Raw genomic sequence first — 18644 nt, 5'->3', positions numbered from 1 at the left:
CCAAAAAAAAAAAAAAAAAAAAAAAAAATTGGGGCCAGGAGCCAAGTTCACCAAGATCAAAGATGATCTATTTTTAGTTCAAATAAAATACTGACCAATGTAAATATGTTGAATTTATGGATATGGCATAGATCATATTTAGTGAGATGGTTTCAAGCAAATGTCTTACTTTAATAACAAGTATTATATCACAGGATATACTTTATGATTGGTGAAAAATGAAGTCAAATGAATGCTGTGGGGATTTTTTTTTAATGTGTAAGTTCAATGTTTTTGGACTACTTGTAAATATTTAAAAGATTTTAAATGCTTTTTTTTTGTGTATTTTTCTGAAAGAAATTGGTTAGACTCTGGGGAAAAAATTCTATGTACATTATGGTCTTCATTGGAAGACTTAAGAAGTAGATAGATCTCTATTTCTGTTAGGAAAGAATGCTTCTCCTGCCTTGCTGAATTCGCTTGCCAACAGAAGAGATGAGTGTACTTAGTAACTTGTAAATTCCTATACAAAGGCCAGCCAGTGTTCAGTTCAATGATTCGCAACTTAAGATATTGGTTTAAAACCATTCAGGTAGAATGGATGAAATTACTTTTTTACTTTACAATGACCCCATGACTTTGGGTGGTGTGGGAAATGGAGACGTTCTCAGAACTCCACCCTTAAGTGTTGCAGAGAGCCTTCCACTCAACACCCCCTTCCTGATGTACCGAATGTTCCTTGGTGCATTTTAATGAAAATTTTAAAACCCACAGAGCTATTTTAAAGCTTTAAAGTTCATATACCTTTATTTTTTAAAGCACTAATATGGCTCAGTTACATTTAGCTACAGTACAAAGAATAATAAAATAGCACCCGAGAATTTTTAGTAGACTGTAAAGAATCTCGAATCCTATCTCCTCCTTATTTTTTTCTCCTCTTCACTAAACACAGAAACAGTGCTCTCACTGCCACTCCTTCAGCCTATTGTGTCCCAAAGGGCCGGATTTTCATGCGAACAGCCCTGAGGGAATAATCCGCACCTCTGAAGGGGACCCAGACCACTCCATTCTCAATCTCATAGGGACTGTTGTCCCTGGGGTCATAGGAGCCCCCGGGGTAGTAGATGCCATTGAGATTGGCTGCTTGGCAGTTGTTGTACCACCAGCCTCCTCCGTAGACTTCGGCACAGTTGTCTTCCCACTTGTCTGCATCCCTGTCGAAGGTGCTGAAGCGCATGCCAGCATGAGAAGTGTACTCTGTCCCTTCCTCTACAGAACCCTCAATCAGAGCATCACCTGCCGTGCCCTCGTAAGAGGAGACCTGCAAAGCATAGCCTTCTGCCTCAGAGCCTACCCTCCAGTGATATTCTGCATAAGCCCCTTTCCCAGCCCAGTCTTCTAATTCAACCCGAAGGATGGAGCCTCTCAGGGTTAGTAAGTGGAGGTATTCGTTGCCTAGCCAGAATTCTCCTTCTCCCTTGTCATTTAGGCTGCCGAAACCTTTCTTGTAGTCTTGCCAGGTCCGGTTAAAATTCAGTGAGCCATCCATTCTTTGCTGGATCAAAAGCCATCCTCCCAAACCGGTCTCTTGATCACAATAAACAGAAAAAATCTTACTGGATCCCGGTAGCTTGATATTGAAAATGCCACTTTGGGCACCTGAAGGATGTGTTTGGAGGGCATCATAACAGTCTAAAAAAAAAAATTAAGCTGGTTGGAAGAACTTACTCTCATTTAACTTTACAAAGTTAAATGGCCCAGATTAAATGAAGGCAGATACTGGCTTTCTTTCCCTCCATCCCTCCCTCCCTTCCTTCCTTCCTTCCTTCCTTCCTTCCTTCCTTCCTTCCTTCCCTTTATAGAGAAAGGATGTGCTTACACTGGGATGGAACTTATGCAAGAAAGTAGCATTTATGCATACACATTGCAAGGGGGATTTTTCTCAATGGATTTGGAATTTCACTTGCACATCCTGATTAATGGCAAGTAACCAGCAAAGATATCTAAGCATCATTTAATACTAATATCACTTGTTTTTAACCTGATCTCAATGTCAACTGAGACACACACTAAAAATATGATTAATCAGTTGAGTGACAATTTCCAACGGCACACATTTTGAATGGTAAAAGAATTTGGTTAAACAAATTTTAAATTGAGTTCCAGAGGGATTCATTCATTCATTCATTTAACATGTATTTATTGAGTGCTGACTCCACACTGCTAAGCATTTGGGAATACAGAGATGAACATGATAGACAAAGTCCCTGCCCCCATGGAACTTACAGTCTAGCACAAAAAAATAAGCAAAAACCTGTAATTTCAATAAAGGGTGATAGAGGGCTAAGAAAGAAGTAAAGGTGCTATGGGAGACACATTGTAGGAGTAATGAACTTAGTCTAGGGGGTCACGGAAGGCTTCCCCAAAGGAGAAGTGTGGATACCTCTGGCAGGGCGAGTTTTAGCATGGCCTCTCTTGGTGACATGTGCTCCTTTGTAGCCAAGATCCTCTTCACTTCCAGCCTCATCTGCCATTTTATAGCCCTTGCTTTCAAACGTGGAGCCTCCTCTGTTGATAGTCATGCTACTGCTTGCAAACTCTTTGCCATGACTTGAAGTTTTACTACTGGAAGAGACCTCAGGTATGCCGAGGTGGTGAGAGCTGATATCCCCTAAGTCTGAGCCCATAGAATGGATCTTACTGTCAAGCTCTTTAAACGTAGAGGAGAAAAAACCATCATTGTGCCTATGAAAGAAATCATCTAGGCTACCCCTGCCAGACAACTGCAAGTCTAAATCTGTGTCAGTACAGTCAGAGCCATCTTCGGAGTTTACCACTTCTTTGGTCATTTCTGTGCGACCATCGGCATGTGTAATAGTCCTTGTGATGATTTTAGAGCATGAACGACGAGTGCTGGCTGTGTGACCAGGGGTGACCTTCTCACTACCAATCAGAAGCTCTTTATCTCCTTTAGTAGTGACCAATTTTCCTGTGTGAAGCTCTTTCTTTGTCCCTGGACTTACATTTCCTGACACCTCTTCAAATGTGCCCCAGTCTGGGTTGGAAGGCCTGATGCTCCCATGCCCTGAGCTATCTGGCCTAAAATTTGCAGACACAGAACTTCCAGAGCCCCAAGTGCCAACACCTCCAGGCTCAGGGCGTCCAGTGTTCCAAGTGCCAGCACTTTCAGGCTCAGGATGGCCAGTGTTCCAAGTGCCAGCACTTCCGGGTTCAGGGCGTCCAGTGTTCCAAGTGCCAGCGTTTCCGGGATCAGGATGACCAGTGTTCCAAGTGCCAGCACCTCCAGATCCATAGATCCCAGGGTTCACATTTCCAATACTTCCAGTTCCAGGCTTCCTGGGGCTTTCTTGTGCTGATCCTGTTCCATGAGATGCAGAGTCTCCTCTGGCATGCCCATCTCCACCAAACCTCTCTAACTCCATTTTCATCTGCTGCGTTTCCAGCAGTGCCTTCCACTCTGGAGGGGTCTCCTGAAGCTGGCTCTTGAACTCTCTGGTAATCGGGCCTGGAACTGGCCTCATTTTTATCAGTGGTAAATATTGACTGTCTCTAGAGGGAAGTAAGTCTATGGCAGTAACCTGTTCAAGTTGCTTCTGCTGATCTTTATAGTCCTCCAGATCTACTTTATGTTCTAAAGCCCTACTGCATGACCCTTTGCAAGATCGGATCTTAATATCAATGTCCACCTAGAGCGGGAGGGGAAGATAAAGAAAAAAGGTAGCTATAATAAACTAGGTCTATTGAGTTCTTAGCAGTTAATTTAATTTTTGGAAACTGGTTTCATTTCTTTGACTTGGAGACCTACCAACCAATACTTCATTTATGTAGTATCCTCAGTGAAAGAGAAGTTGGGTATTCTAAGGCTGGTCAGGATAAGCAATAGGAACATCTGGATTTATCTTAGAATAGATCAAGAGCAAAGTGCTATTCCCTCTGAAAGGAGACACTGATGATGTGATCCTCTGTGAGACTGAGGCTGAAGACTCAGAGACACAGTGATGTCAGGGACAAGCAGGGGCTGGAATAAGACGCAAGGACTGAGTTTTTGCTTTTGAAATTTACCATTTTACATGTCCTTGGAAATTTTACTTACTAGCACTGAGTTTTTTTCTTCATCTGTAGAGTGGGGGAAATAATACTTACTTTGTAGGTAGATGATGGCTATAACACATTGCTTTACATATAGTAGGCATTTAATGAATGACTATTGCCTTCCTTTCCCAGCTATTCAAAAACAAAGAAATCTGGGGTCAGAGCCACATAATTACTCACCTCCAGTCGTTTCATATCTATCAGCTGATCCCTGACATTTTTCTGCAGAAGGTGGATATGCTGTACTTGTTCTATAACTTTGCGCTTCAGGATCTCAATTCTGCTTCTCAGATCTTCTGACACTTGGCTAAATGCATTTTCATTGTCTGAAATAGCAAATATGGGTACTGAAGTAGCTGCTGAGTGATTTCCTTGTAATAGCCAGCAAAAGAAGGAAATTTGCTTATGGATATTCCCCATTTTACTTCTATAATAGTTTGGACATTTAATTTGGGATTTCTAAATCTATTAGGCATTTGATATTTGGACAATATCCTGCAGTCATCCATGGATATCACATAAGATGCCTTATTAGTAATCCAAATAAATGCAGAAGACAAAAACTCTTTGAAATTTTAAAGGCATAATTGAGATAAAATAATCAGTTTGATTACATTCCAATTATTTCATTATATCCTTAATCAAGGGATGTGAATATATTCTTGGATTTTCTTACTGAAAAAGTTTTCTTCACAGTTATAGATTTGAAATTGTTCCTAAGCTTTTTTTAGGTCAACAGGATCATGCACTTGCCAGTTGCTCTTGCACCATCAACTTTAAATTAGCCAAGTGCCTCCCAAGGATATAAAGAGTCAAGGCAAGGTTTCAGGAGCTGAGGCCTTACTAAACTCACTGCCCAGGTCCAGAGTGAGTCCAGAGTTTCCTAGTCCTAATGAGACTTAGTCCTAGGCCTATGAGAAAGAGACAACATGGCTCTATATTTTAAATTAAACAAAACAAAACAAAGCAAAACACTTCATAATAAGCTAGGTGGAGTTTGTGGGTTGCACTCCCAGCCCCACCACATGATAGCTTTGTGCCTTTGGCCTTTGAGAAAGTCCCCTGACCTCTCAGTTTCCTCCTTTGTTAGACAGAAACAGAAGTATCTACTCAAAAGTTTGGGCTCATCTTATTTTCCATGTATACTCTTAAAAAACAACACACTTAAATTCTAGCCTTTGGTCCAAAATGCTGACTTACTTTGTGACCTTAAAGCAATCCTAAACTAACCTCTTTACATGATAAAAATAACAAAAACAAGCCCCTTCCTTAAAATTCAGAGATATCATAAAGGTATATTTTTCTACATAAAGTACTTTGGAATAAAATCACAGTTGTAATAAGGAGACATCATATCTACTTCTGATTTTTGTTGTTTTGGTTGTGTGCTAAAAAGTCAAATCACTAACTGTAATACTTACTCTTAGAATTGGCAAAATCCCCTCTCAAAATATCAATTATGTTCCTGGTCAATGTGTTAGAGTCCTTATTGTTCTTCTGATAATCAAATAGTGAATTTTTTAGTTTATTTATTCTGTTTGTAAAATCTTGATTGACTTCATCAATCAATCCTTTCATCCTGCAGCCAGAAGGGCATTTGTAGTTCTGGAATGAAGAGGAAAAATTACATTAAGAGTCTATCTCTTGGAAACAGACTTATGGGTGCCAAGCGGGAGGGAGGGTCGGGGGGAGGATTGGGAGTTTGGGATTAGTAGATGCAAACTAGTATATGTAGGATGGATAAATAGCAAGGTCCTACTGTATAGCCCAGGGAACTATATTCAATATCCTGAGATAAACCATAATGGAAAAGGATATGAAAAAGAATATATATATATATATATATATAAAAAACTGAGTCACTTTGCTATACACTAGAAATTAACACAACATTGTAAATCAACTGTACTTCAATAAAATTTTAAAAAATAAAATTAATAAAAGAGTCTATCTCTCTGATCCAGTATAAATTTGAAGGTTTCTATGAGCCCCCACTGCTCCCCTCCCCAGTCTCTTCAGATCATCTCTTGACCTAAACGTAGTTTAAGAGGACTAGTCAGAGATCTTAAATAAATTCTGGAATGGGGGTCCACTTAAACATAAATTAGAACCCATGAAATCCAGAGGTCGTAATACTCAGGTTCCTAGTATTTGCCTGAACGTACAACTAAAATCCAATCTGTTAATCCCACCAATGACCCAGAGACTCAGAGGCAATTTAAACAGTGCTCTCAGGACTAGGTTCCTTTCCATCTGTCTTCTTTAATTTGATATGTAAGGAGCTATTAGATTATTTCCCACTGGACAAGTTTTTTGTGACCTAAAGTGTCAGCCTGTGTGCGCTGCCAGCAGCACAGGAAAGGACTGTCCTGCTCCACTCCCTGTGCCCACAGCTCACCCAGTCTTCATCAGAGCAGAAGGGCCAGTCCAACTCTTTGCAGGCAGACTGCTGTTTTTCCATAAGCCTTGGGCCACGCACACCTCCTCCTTCAGTGATAAATTCACCTTCACTGAGATCTGCTGCCTTTAAGGATTCATAAACACACAAAAGAGAGGTCTTTAAGCAGATAAGGAGGAGATGCTGGCACGCCTGTAAATCCCAAGCAAGGGATCCAAGGGGCTCTGCAAGTTTCAGGTTTCTTATCTTTGAAATGAAAATCCTAATGCCTATTTCGTAGAGTTTTGAGATTAAAGAAGATGAGTGTACAAATCTCAACTGTGTTCTACACTAAACAAGCATTTAATAAATGTTAGGAGTTTTAAAGGATCCATTATAAAAGGAAAATTATTTGAATCAACAAGCTTAGTTAAAAATTGCCTTTACATTTTCATTCATGTCTGGAGATAGAAAAATAATGGAAAAACTCAGAGTTCTTTCTCCTCTAACTCCTGTTTTAGTAGGAAAAAACCTACACCATCTCAGCTTCAAGTCTGTCTCTCCTTCAAGTATATACCACAATGACCTTATGGGTCTATAATTTGAGCAAGTATATACAATGACACAAATGTAGCCAATTCAGACTTAGAAATGCTTTTTGGGTTACTCACATAATAATTTCTTTTTATTTGAAATGAAAAAAAGTACACCGAGAGCCAAAAAAAAAAAAAAAAGGTCCATGACTGATACATTTTTTGGAACACCTTATAATTAGAAATACAGAGTTAAAAAAAAAAAATCTGTTGTGATCAAGTGAAATAGGATATATAGATATTCTTCCAACAAGATGTTATATCCTAAGAAATCAATGTTTGTTTTAGGTTTTAGCTATTTTTATTTTGTACCACCAAGTTACAAGGATTTTTATGACTATCAGTCTCAGTAGTTTATTCTTATAATTAGTTAACATTTTCTGTCTCATTCAAAAAAATACCCCAATAATAGTAATATTAACTCAAGCAATCAAGAACAACTTATTTAAATGAACAAGTACAATCTTTTTGTGTAAGAAATAAAATCATAAATTCAAACATACATTGGAAAAAAATGGCACAAAAATAAAAACAGGCAAAAATTAAATATTTATACCAATAAGGGAGAAATAAATGAAACATGCATTATGCAAAGTATAACTTTAACAAATGATGTTAGTCTTATTTCCCATAAAAATATTTACTTATTATTTGTATAAGGGAGAAAATTATGTTAGAAACACTCTTTAGTTTCTTCTGCTCTGGTATTAGGGTTTATGAGCAATAAAGGAAAAGAAATAAAACAGAATAATTCACAGTATGGAAGTAACTGAGATTTTGGAACATATTTACCATGTTTTTATAAGATAGAAGTTGAAAAATCTTGTTGAATGATGTTTCTCTTCTTTTGCATAGGTCTCTGGAGTCAAACTTTAGGAATTATTGCAATATTTATAATTATCTTAAAAGAATACAATTGCTTCCAAAAAAATTATTGCCTATCAATTAATCTCTTCCAATTTTGCTATGTAATATGTTTTCAAAGATAACTAATTTGCTTTTTATTTGTCTTAAAGAAACACAAAAACAACCTTTCAGAAAAGCTACATTAAACCACTGTTCTGCTTATTATGGACAAATAGCAATAAAATAATAACTAGGTTAAAAATTCTTATCATAAGAATGTTCTGTTCTGTTAACTAGCAATCCTAAGGCTTTACAGCAACAAAGATGGCAAAAATTTCTTCTCTTTGAAAAAATCCAATGTAAGACCAAGTTATAGGTGTCAAAGATTCCCCTGTGAATTTATACGCTTTGGTCCCACTAAGTTTCCCTCTGAGGGTGATATTACCCTGTATTCTTGAGGTGTCAAGCCCATCTAGGGACTTGCCTCCACTGGCTACAGCTTATAAAGCTAACAGTGTGTGAGGACGTACACATGGCTGACTCAGACCTGCAAGCTCTTTGTGGAATAAACACCAGAGAGAAAGAGAAGAGGAAATAAAGAAGGCCATACCTGAACTGCGCCCATCACACTCAGGACCAGGAAGAGGACCCTCACAGAAACCATCTCTGCCGTGGGTGGGGCTGGCTCAAGAGGAGAATTCCAGCTGAAAGAAAGGAGGACTGCCTCCACGCGAGTTCCCATCCCATTTAAGTCTGCAGGAGGTCTGATTAATCATTATCTTTGTCCCGTTGACACAGTCAACATGCACCCTGAATCCCTTGCTCCTTCTGTAAAGTTGGTGTCCCAGAAGTCCTTGCTCAATTCCCTAAGCTTGTTTGCTTCAGATAAGCTGTTGCAAAGGTAGCCCAGTTCGTGGAAGATCCCACATTCCAGGAACAGGGTGACTTTGGGAATGCAAAGGGGAACATGGGAGGACCTATCTCTACTCAAGTACTTGAAAGAATATAGAGGGTGGTGGAGGCAGGCTAGCTGTAGCCCACCGGCAGAGATCTGACAACTGAGATTTCACTTTATGCAGGAATTATGGTTGGTTGATCTGACTTTTGACTGACTGTGGTGATGAGCTGATCCTGAAGGCCTTCGATAATCTTCCTCTATCCAGAATGGTTAAAACAAGCAGCCCCTGGAGCCAAACATCCTAGGTTCATGGTTCCAGCTACACCATTTCCCAGCTCCACTTTTGGACAAATTACTTTACCTCTTTATACCCCAGATTCCTCATTTTTAAAATGGGGATAGTAATAACCTATCGCACATGTTTTTATGAAGAATAAATGAGTTAATCCTTGCAAAGCCCTCAGATTGCCACATATCCAAAGGTACAGAAACTGGAAAGAAATAGTATTTTCATAGCACTTTATGTTCTCCAATAACAATGATTATTTCTTTCCAGTTTCTGTACCTTTGGACATGCTAATTTATTTTCCCCGATCTTCATCTCCATATCAAATTTTCTTGTCTAAGAGTTGTCAGATTTAGCAAATTAAAAACTAGGATGCCTAGTTAAATTTGAATGTCAGATAAACAGCAAATATATTTTAGTGTAAGTTTGTCCCATGCAATATTCAGACGTATTCATACTAAAAATGTGTTGCTGTTGTTTATCTGAAATGCATATTTAACTAGGCATCCTGTAATATGTCTGCCAATCCTACCTTGTCTCAAATGTTGCTTCCTATGTGAAGCCAATCCTGATCATAGTATAACAGCCAAAATTTATCGAGTGTTTACTAAGTGCTGGGGACTTTGTTGGACACTTTATATGGTACCTGATTTCATGTCTCCAATTGAAAGCAATCTCTTGTTCTTTCATATTTCCTTAGACCATGTACCACTCATGACATTTATTACTGCAGGAACATTGTCCATCTCTTCCACTAGATCATAAACTTGAGAACTGACATATTTTAATGGTCTTTATATTCTCCCCAAAAGGTGTGGGGCTTCATTGAGCAAGAAAGCATGAGCAGGTTCCACGGTTGTGAAATTGAGCCTGGTCTCAGGCTCTGCGGGCATGTGAAGCTTGCTGTAAACAGGTGAGAGCCCTGGTACAAGGCAGTACCCTCCTACACTGTTTGCTCCATGGAAGGGTCTTTGTCTGATCAAGCTCACCTCTGATGTGGCTTTTTTGAAGCAGCTTCAGAGCTCAGACAGAGCCCTAGAGTCTTATCCAGGTTATGCAGGGCAATGACTCCACGGAAAGCTGGGTTACACTTGTCCACAGTGGTTGAACTAGCAAAATACCAGGAATGTATAGGATCCGAGACTGACTTCCCCAGATGTTTTCCTCTGCCCACAAGAAGTGCCTTTCTTAGGGGTAAACATGGTATATGGAAGAAGTTCCCAGATAGTAATCTGGTGAGCTTCAGGTGACTTGGTTGGACATAATCTGATTGAAAGTAAGTTAACAGAAACCAGTGTGACTGAATGCCAGCACTCTGGTGCCATGTCTGGGCTTTTCCAAGGTACCACCTGTGGCACCATCCTTGCTGTTCCATGGCTCCTTCAAGTATCTGCATGTCTCACTCCCTTACTTCATCCAGGGCTCTGCTCAGATAGCATCTCTTCAGAAATGCCTCCTTTGACCACCCTACCTGAAGGGCAGCCACCCTCACATGCTATTCTTTTAAGCTGAGTTGGTTTTCACTCATTTTACTTTATCACTACTGGACAGTATATATGGAAAAGTTATTTGTTTATTTTTTGTCTCTTCCACACTAAGTTTCCTGAAGCCGAGGCACACTGTCTAGTACAATGCCAGGCATAGAGTAAGTACCAGTAAGTATTTGTTGGAGTTATGGAAGGCTGTCACAGTGGCAGCACAGTGTGGTGGAAGGACAGTGGGCTTTGTAGAGAGTGAGATCTGCATACTAGCTGAGTGACATGGACAAACAAAATTCTCTGAACCAGCTTGCTTATCTGTAAGATAGAGATGACAATAATTATCTTGCAGTGTAGAGATGACAATATTTATCTCGTAGTGTTGTTGTGAGGACTACATAAAATGTGACGCTATGTAACATGTTCGACATACACTTATAAGCTCCAGAAATGGCTCCTAGAATGTTCCAATGTCCCTATGTTATCTCTCCAGTGCCACAATTCCCTAATCAGGCACCTTTGGGGCTCTCTTTGGGCCTAGCACTGCAGGAATGAGCACCAGGCTGGGCTCTTTACCTCACAAGCAAGCCTTATGGAGAAGTAGGTTTTGTTTAGACAGAAAGCCATGCAGGTGAATAGGCAACAAATAATGCAAGGAATATCATTTTTTTATTGAGGTATAGTTGATGAACAATATTATATAAGTTTCAGGTATACAACATAGTGATTCACAATTTTTAAAGATTATAGTTCATTTACACTTATTATAAAATATTAGTTATATTCCTGTGTTGTACAATATATAGGATTATCATTGTGTAAAAGCATGTGACAATAAGGATAACTTTACAAATGTAAAAGTAGGAAAAAATTAAGAAATTTCCAGTTTCTTAGACCAAAACCACTGTGTATTGCATTTTTCCCACAGATGACTATATCCTATTTTCCTTAGCTCTAATGAGAGGAATGTTTCATTCATTTATCCTTTGAAATTAATATAATTTCTCACAAATTATAAGCATTTAAACTCAGGAATTCACATATTTGTTATGCCATCACATCAGGAAGCACTGGAATAGATTTTATTTGTATGATGTATAATGTATGTAAAAATAATAGAAATTCTATACCTGTAATTATGTTTCACTTTTAAACTGTATCTACGCACTAAAATTTATACATGAGAGTAAAATACAGAGCCAGTCATTTAAATATTTGCCACTGTGTAAACATAACTTTAAAATACAAGCAAAACAAAATAAAATAAAACAATCCTCAGCTTTCTTTTGAATGGGGTATTTGTCCTTCTGGGGGCTACATCCCAGGAAAGTAAAAGAACATTCCTTTCTTTACCAATTTATTTTAAATGTATTGAATTCTGAGGACAGTTCACTTATTCATTCATTTGACTATAACAAACATTTATTGTATGTCAACTATTTGTCAGTCCTGCATGCCATGTTCTTGAGATAGAAAGGCAAAAAATGTATAGCCTTCCACGTTCAAGTTGCTTACAGTTGGGGAGCAAATAAATACATGTGCAGCTAAGAAGTTAAACCATATAAAATTGCCATTTTTGTAGATCAAAATGATTAATGTCTGCAAATTCATATGGTTTAGTCTGATATAAAAGAATGAAAAAAATTCCGTGAGGTAAGTTCACAGTACTTTTAGAGCACAGAGTAGAGGCTGAAATATCGTTTCTGCATTGTTTTCTGTCACATTTTGTGTAAAATGTTCCTTAAAATATCAGATTTAATTCAAGCCTAAAAATGAAAGATGTTTTGGAAAAATAGTAATTGTAAGTCTTTTAGCATAAAAATCTGTATGAATCTATAAATTTATTATTCTCCTAATAACAAGAAGATAATGGTACCTTGACAGGAAATATTTTGTTAAAATAGTATTAAGTGTACAACTGGAAAGTACCAGAATTAATTTCTAAATTTTGAAATGCCTGAATTATAAAAATATAGGAGGTTCTGGCACTTATACTACTCTTTCAGGGCCTCTGCCTCAGGTTTGGACAACAGTGATAGATCTATAAAGGATTTACTGGAAAACACTGGCAAGGCTCCTTAGCTTTGGGTATATTATTTTCGCTCCTTGTCTCCTGCATTTCAAGAGTATTGCAGAAATTTGTTTTTAACCAATCTGCTTACTGTGAAAGGTGAATGGGATAGTATGATGATTGATCTGAGAGGAACTAATGGGACTTTTACTTTCAGAATTCATCAGTTCTCTGACTGCAGATGGTTTTCCTGGAAGTTATAGTTGTAGAGAGAAGTTGGGAATTTCCTTAAATACACAGAAATAATTCTGAACTACACTTATGAAAGTGAGGAAGGAACAAAAGAGTTTTTCTTGATGGTTCCTGATTCTATCACACTGTATTTCTCTTTATTCAGGAAAGAAATCTACTTTATTTCCTGTAATGAAACTGTTCCCAGATGAGTAGCCATTTAATTGAATAATTTTTTAACATTTTTGGAATTAAATTCTGTAATGTTCCAACAATAGAATGATCAACCTCTTTTTTGTTTTTATGCATGATTTTCATGATCTTTTACTTAAGCACTTTTTCACTGTTGTGGCCTCTCCCGTTGCGAAGCACAGGCTCCGGACGCGCAGGCTCAGCGGCCATGGCTCACGGGCCCAGCAGCTCCGCGGTATGTGGGATCTTCCCAGACCGGGGCACGAACCCGTGTCCCCTGTATCAGCAGGCGGACTCTCAGCCACTGCACCACCAGGGAAGCCCCTACTTAAGCACTTTTATTTTATTTTATTTTTATTTTATTTTTTTAAATAAATTTATTTATTTTTTGTTTATTTTTGGCTGCGTTGGGTCTTCACTGCGGCGCGCGGGCTTTCTCTAGTTGCGGCTAGCGGGGGCTACTCTTCGTTGTGGTGCGTGGGCTTCTCATTGCGGTGGCTTCTCTTGTTGCAGAGCACGGACTTTAGGCACACAGGCTCAGTAGTTGTGGTGCACGGGCTTAGTTGCTCCGCGGCATGTGGGATCTTCCCGGACCAGGCTCGAACCAGTGTCCCCTGCATTGGCCGGCGGATTCTTAACCACTGTGCCACCAGGGAAGCCCTACTTAAGCACTTTTAATCAAATTTCCAATAAGTCATTATGTGTGTGTGTGTGTGTGTGTGATGTATGTATGTATGTGTTGATGAGTGTGTATGAGAGAAAGAGAGGTGAAGGTGAGGTCCCTGAGTTTTGCCACTGCTTTACTTCCTTTGGTTTTTAACTGCATTATCAATTAAATAATTCATTTTTCAAGATAAATCAATTTTACTTATAATGTGCTTTGCTAAATTTTACTGGAATTATCAAATTCTTTGTTGGATGTGTATTAAAGTATAAACCCTTTTTTGAAAAGTAAAACCATTATGCAGTGAATAATCAAGTGATGTACTAATGTCAACAACATGAATTCATTCCACCATCATACAGCTTAAATCCATTTAATTTGGCACACTGCCGATTTCATTGTGGTTCTTCTATTAAAGATTAGCAAACATGATCTATCAGTTGGTATTTATTTAATAGGGATGCACTGAGATCTGGGGAAATAGTATCTGTGAGGTATTTAGACTTTCCACAGCAAGGAATTATATGAAAATTATGGGGTAATTTAATTATCAAGATCCATTTAATTCTCTGTGATTCTTCTTGAAACCTATTTTTAACAGACCATTCTATAGTAAAACCAAGGCAATTTAAAGAAGGCATTTTGGTAAAATTTTGCTTAGATAAAATTCAACAGAAAATTATTGAGCATAACAGAACAGAAACCCAAATTGAGGGACATTTTACACATACTTGACCAGTCCACCAGAATATACTCTAAACAGTCAAGTTCATGAACAACAGGGAAAGACTAAGAAATTGTTACCAAAGCTGACTAAGGAGATATGACAACTAAATGTAATGTATCCTGGATGGGATCCTGGAACAGAAAAAGGACATTAGTGTAAAAGCTGATGAAATATGAATAAAGCATGGAAGTTAGAAAAGACTGACTACTAGGGTTGGTTTCTTAAGTTTTGTCAAATGAGCCATGGTAATAGATGTTAACATTAGAGAAACTGGGTGACAGGGGTAGGGAACTCTCTGTATCTTCTTTTCTGCAAATTAAAATGTATTCTGAAATTTATTAAAATATAAAAGCCAAAAAATTAAAGTTTTAAAATTATGTTTCCAAACTTAACTGCCATTAGATTCAAATCTCATGCAGCAATACCAATCTTAACAGCAAAAAACAATTCAGTTTTGTTTTTGTCTCTGGAGCAATTTCACATGTAATCTCGTTTGACCCTTCCCATAGCTTTGTGATATAAAAAGAGCGATTTAGGAAGGAAAACATTTCCAGTCCAAGGTCTCTTAAATGTTAGATGATTTTTTTCTAAAAGTCACACTTTACCTATTTGTCCCTGAGGTCACTTTCATCACAGAATGGAATCTGCCCTACTCTGTTTATTTAGGGAGAGTCAACATTCAGATTTATTTAGGAAGGATTCCCATCTACCTGAGGTTACTTCATGCTTTTAAGTTAACAGCAGAAGCAAACCTGGGTGAAGATCTGGGAAATGGGAGAGAGGGTCAAGAATACTGGATTTGGGATTTGGAAAAGACAGTTTTGAGCCAGTTGAAGACTTGATTAAATGTCATGATCTGAATTTATCCATTTGGACTTTCAAATATTTCCCAATGAAACTGAGATGAACAAGAGCTTGAAATTTCACCAGCTAGCCTTCCCAAAAGGCTTTCAAACCTGCAACAAAGGTGTGTTCTACAAGTCAGTGGTCAAACCTATTATCGATGCTTATAACGGGCCATGGCTACAAGGCCATTTGGGCCAAAGCTCATGTTTACAAGGCCAATCACTATCTATCTTTAGTTCATTTTCCTTCTTAAAGGAAAAAAAATATTAATACTCTTATTGGATGCAGATCATTATTGGAGAGTGGTTATGATTTATGTACACTTTTATGGGGCCAATTAATTCTCTGATAATTCCTATGTCCCAAAGTAATTTTTGAACTGTCTCTCAAGAATCAGTATCATCAAAATTATGTTCTTTGACCATAATGAAATGAACTTAGATGTTAATTAAAAATACGATTTTAGGGATTCCCTGGTGGCACAGTGGTTGAGAGTCTGTCTGTCGATGCAGGGGACACGAGTTCGTGCCTCGGTCTGGGAAGATCCCACATGCTGCGCAGCAGCTGCCCGTGAGCCATGGCTGCGAGCCTGTGCGATCCCACATGCTGCGCAGCAGCTGCCCGTGAGCCATGGCTGCTGAGCCTGTGCGTCCGGAGCCTGTGCGTCCGGAGCCTGTGCTCCGCAACGGGAGAGGCTGCAAAAGTGAGAATCCAGCGTACCGAAAAAAAAAAAAATACAGTTTTAAAAAGCACAAGCTTTGGAACCAAATTATATTCACTTTTTAAGTCTTCAGTTCAAAAGGAGATCACAGGAAGTTACAAAATACTCAGATTGTGGGTAGATCTTAATGGTGCTGAATGGAAAAAGTAATAAATACAATGAAGACCTTAATAGTGTTTCTCAAAGTGTTTGTTCTAAACGACCAGTTTTATTAAATTTCTAATCAGTCACAGACCTATTAGCTTATAAAATGCAATAAAAATAATTTCTAGTAAAATAAAATGTAAAAAAGCAAAAATATAGGCCATTTTTTATTATTAGATTCCAAAGACATATAATTACATTTGAATAAATACAATCATCACATACATAATATAGGAAAAATGTTTCTACATGCTAATTCTCAATTGTTTTACCTATAATGCTGACTAACAAAAAATTTGTGGATCAGCATTCTTAGAAATAATGATGTATAGCACGATGCCATTTATATAATTTAAAAATACATAGCACAAACAACCCATGATTTATAAGAATATGTACAAATAAACATGCATCAAATCTATTACAATGGTTGATTATTAAGGGATTAAAGGGAAGAATCAGAGTGACCCAGCACATATGAATGTGAATGGTGTGCCAGAAGTATGACTAATTTAACTTCTGTCTCTGGGACACACACACACACACACACACACACACACACACACACACACACACGGGAAAGGTACATGAAACAGTCTTTCCCACACTCTTGGTCTCTTTATCATCAACTTAGTATTTTCCATCTACTTTAACTCATCTTACTATCTTTAACTCTTTTTTCCCCATTCTTTTTGAGCTGCATCAAACTGATAAGAAATCATCAGTAGATTAATTTTCCCCAGGGTTAAATGTGTATTTTGTTTTTCACTCCAATCACCTGAATTTATATCTACAAAGATACCTACTATGTATAACTTGGCTTAGTTTATACTGTTCAGAGTTAAGAATTTTAGACCTTGTAAGTTCTCAAATATGCTGTCTATACTTACACGTTTTCACTTCCCACTCACTTTCAGCCTACCCACAAATCTGAAACATGATCTTTAAAGCCAAACTACTAAACATAGCAAAGAATTGAAAAAAAGCTATAGAACTTCAGAGGTATATTTTAAAAATTTGATATTGTCCAATAAATGACTGTTCCTGTCTGCTGATTAAAGAACTCTGCCCTGTAGTTCGTGACCTGAAGTCATAGTACCAGTGCATCTGTACCAGTACCCTCCTTTTTGGAAACTTCCCTCTGTGGGTTTTTCAAAGTGTGTGATCATGCACATCTGTTTTGTACTTAGCTGCCCTATTTTGCAGTGACCTGAGTTTTGTGTGCCCGGAAAGTGAAGGGAAGGGTCGGGTAATAGTTATCTGTGATTTGAGCTGTGCAGAAAAATAATCTGTCGCTAGGAGGCTCCAAACTCTGTGTTTCACTTAAAAGTAAATTTTTAAAAGTTGATTTGTCAAGATAATCCTTTCATTTCTATTTTATTTGTGGAGACACGATCCAATTGAGTGTGGAAGTACATATCTTGCTTCATTTCTTAAGCTATAACCCTTCAATGTTCACCATTGAATATTAATAACTAAACAAGTAAAAATTTGAAATTCACCTTTTTATCTCTACCTAATTGGGTTTTAAATTAACTACAACTAACAACGTACTCATTATAATAAATCAAACAATGCAGAGGTATAGAAGGAGAAAGTTAGAAGCCCCTTCCCACTAATCAATCCTGAATTACCCAACATGCAGACCATATATGTACTCTGGACACTCACAAAAACAGGGGCTTCCAAAATGTTTATGAAAGAATGTTACAATTGGTATTTCAGAAGAAGCATTGGAAAAGTGATCATGGGAAAAATCAGAAACTTTTGGACTTGTTTATATTTATTTTGTTTAGTATTTTTATTAAATTTTATAAATCGATTGGGGAGAACAAATATATACAAATAATGCATGCATGTCAAGATTACATTTTGTTCAAAAGTGTATGCATATATACTTTTACATACTTATTGTAGAATTGTTTTTCATCTTAAAATTTCACATATTATTTAGTAAATGTCTCTATGCTCATACAGAGATATTATACTTATTATGTAATCATTGCATTCTCTTCCATTGTACTAATAAACCACCTTGCTTGTCCATTTTTCCACGGTTAAATATTTTCTAAATTTCCCACTGTAATTAAATATTTATTTAATATTTAAATATTATCTATATTTCTATAAAGAGCTATTTTCTTTCTCAAAAATAATTTTCTTGGGATAAATCATTAGAGTGATATTATTGCATTTAAACTTATGAATATTTACATAACTCGTCCTGTCTATGACCAAATTGCTCACCCAAAGGATTTTATAGATTCTCAAAGGGTAGACTATATGCATTCTGAATTTAGAAGGGGTTTGGAGCATGATGAGGTGGGAACAGGTAAGCCTGGAAAGCAAGATGGAAAACAGGAAGGAGGCATTTGCCATTATCCTGGCAAGAGATATATATCCCAACTAGAACGGTGGCAGTTGGCATAGAGAAGGAAATGAATATAATAAATATTTAGGAGGTGGATTTGACAGGCTTGATGATATGGGGAGGGAGGAATAAGCAAGACTTATGGCTGTTTTTTTGGAACTTGAGAA

General features: G+C 37.6%; 1 protein-coding gene across 1 annotated transcript; it reads right to left on the bottom strand.

Annotated features, from left to right (window-relative positions):
• Nucleotides 1-2378: 2378 nt before the first annotated feature.
• Nucleotides 2379-8572, bottom strand: FGA (fibrinogen alpha chain). The gene is made up of 5 exons (XM_007450279.1): nucleotides 8519-8572; nucleotides 6491-6616; nucleotides 5514-5697; nucleotides 4273-4418; nucleotides 2379-3686 (listed from the first exon to the last, which is right to left on the bottom strand). Exons 1-5 carry the CDS (start codon nucleotides 8570-8572, stop codon nucleotides 2379-2381), a joined length of 1818 nt encoding a protein of 605 aa, XP_007450341.1.
• Nucleotides 8573-18644: the final 10072 nt, after the last annotated feature.

The sequence above is a fragment of the Lipotes vexillifer genome, unplaced genomic scaffold (assembly GCF_000442215.2).
Source record: "Lipotes vexillifer unplaced genomic scaffold, Lipotes_vexillifer_v1.1 scaffold266, whole genome shotgun sequence".
Lineage (NCBI taxonomy): Eukaryota > Metazoa > Chordata > Mammalia > Artiodactyla > Lipotidae > Lipotes > Lipotes vexillifer.
This window is presented reverse-complemented; position numbering and strand designations above follow the sequence as displayed.

Coding starts and splice junctions, on each gene's coding strand:
- FGA (XM_007450279.1), bottom strand. CDS start 8,572: ATGGTTTCTGTGAGGGTCCTCTTCCTGGTCCTGAGTGTGATGGGCGCA. Junction 6,617..8,518: donor GTGTGATGGGCGCAGTTCAG/GTATGGCCTTCT, acceptor GAATCCTTAAAG/GCAGCAGATCTCAGTGAAGG. Junction 5,698..6,490: donor TCTGCTCTGATGAAGACTGG/GTGAGCTGTGGG, acceptor TCTTCATTCCAG/AACTACAAATGCCCTTCTGG.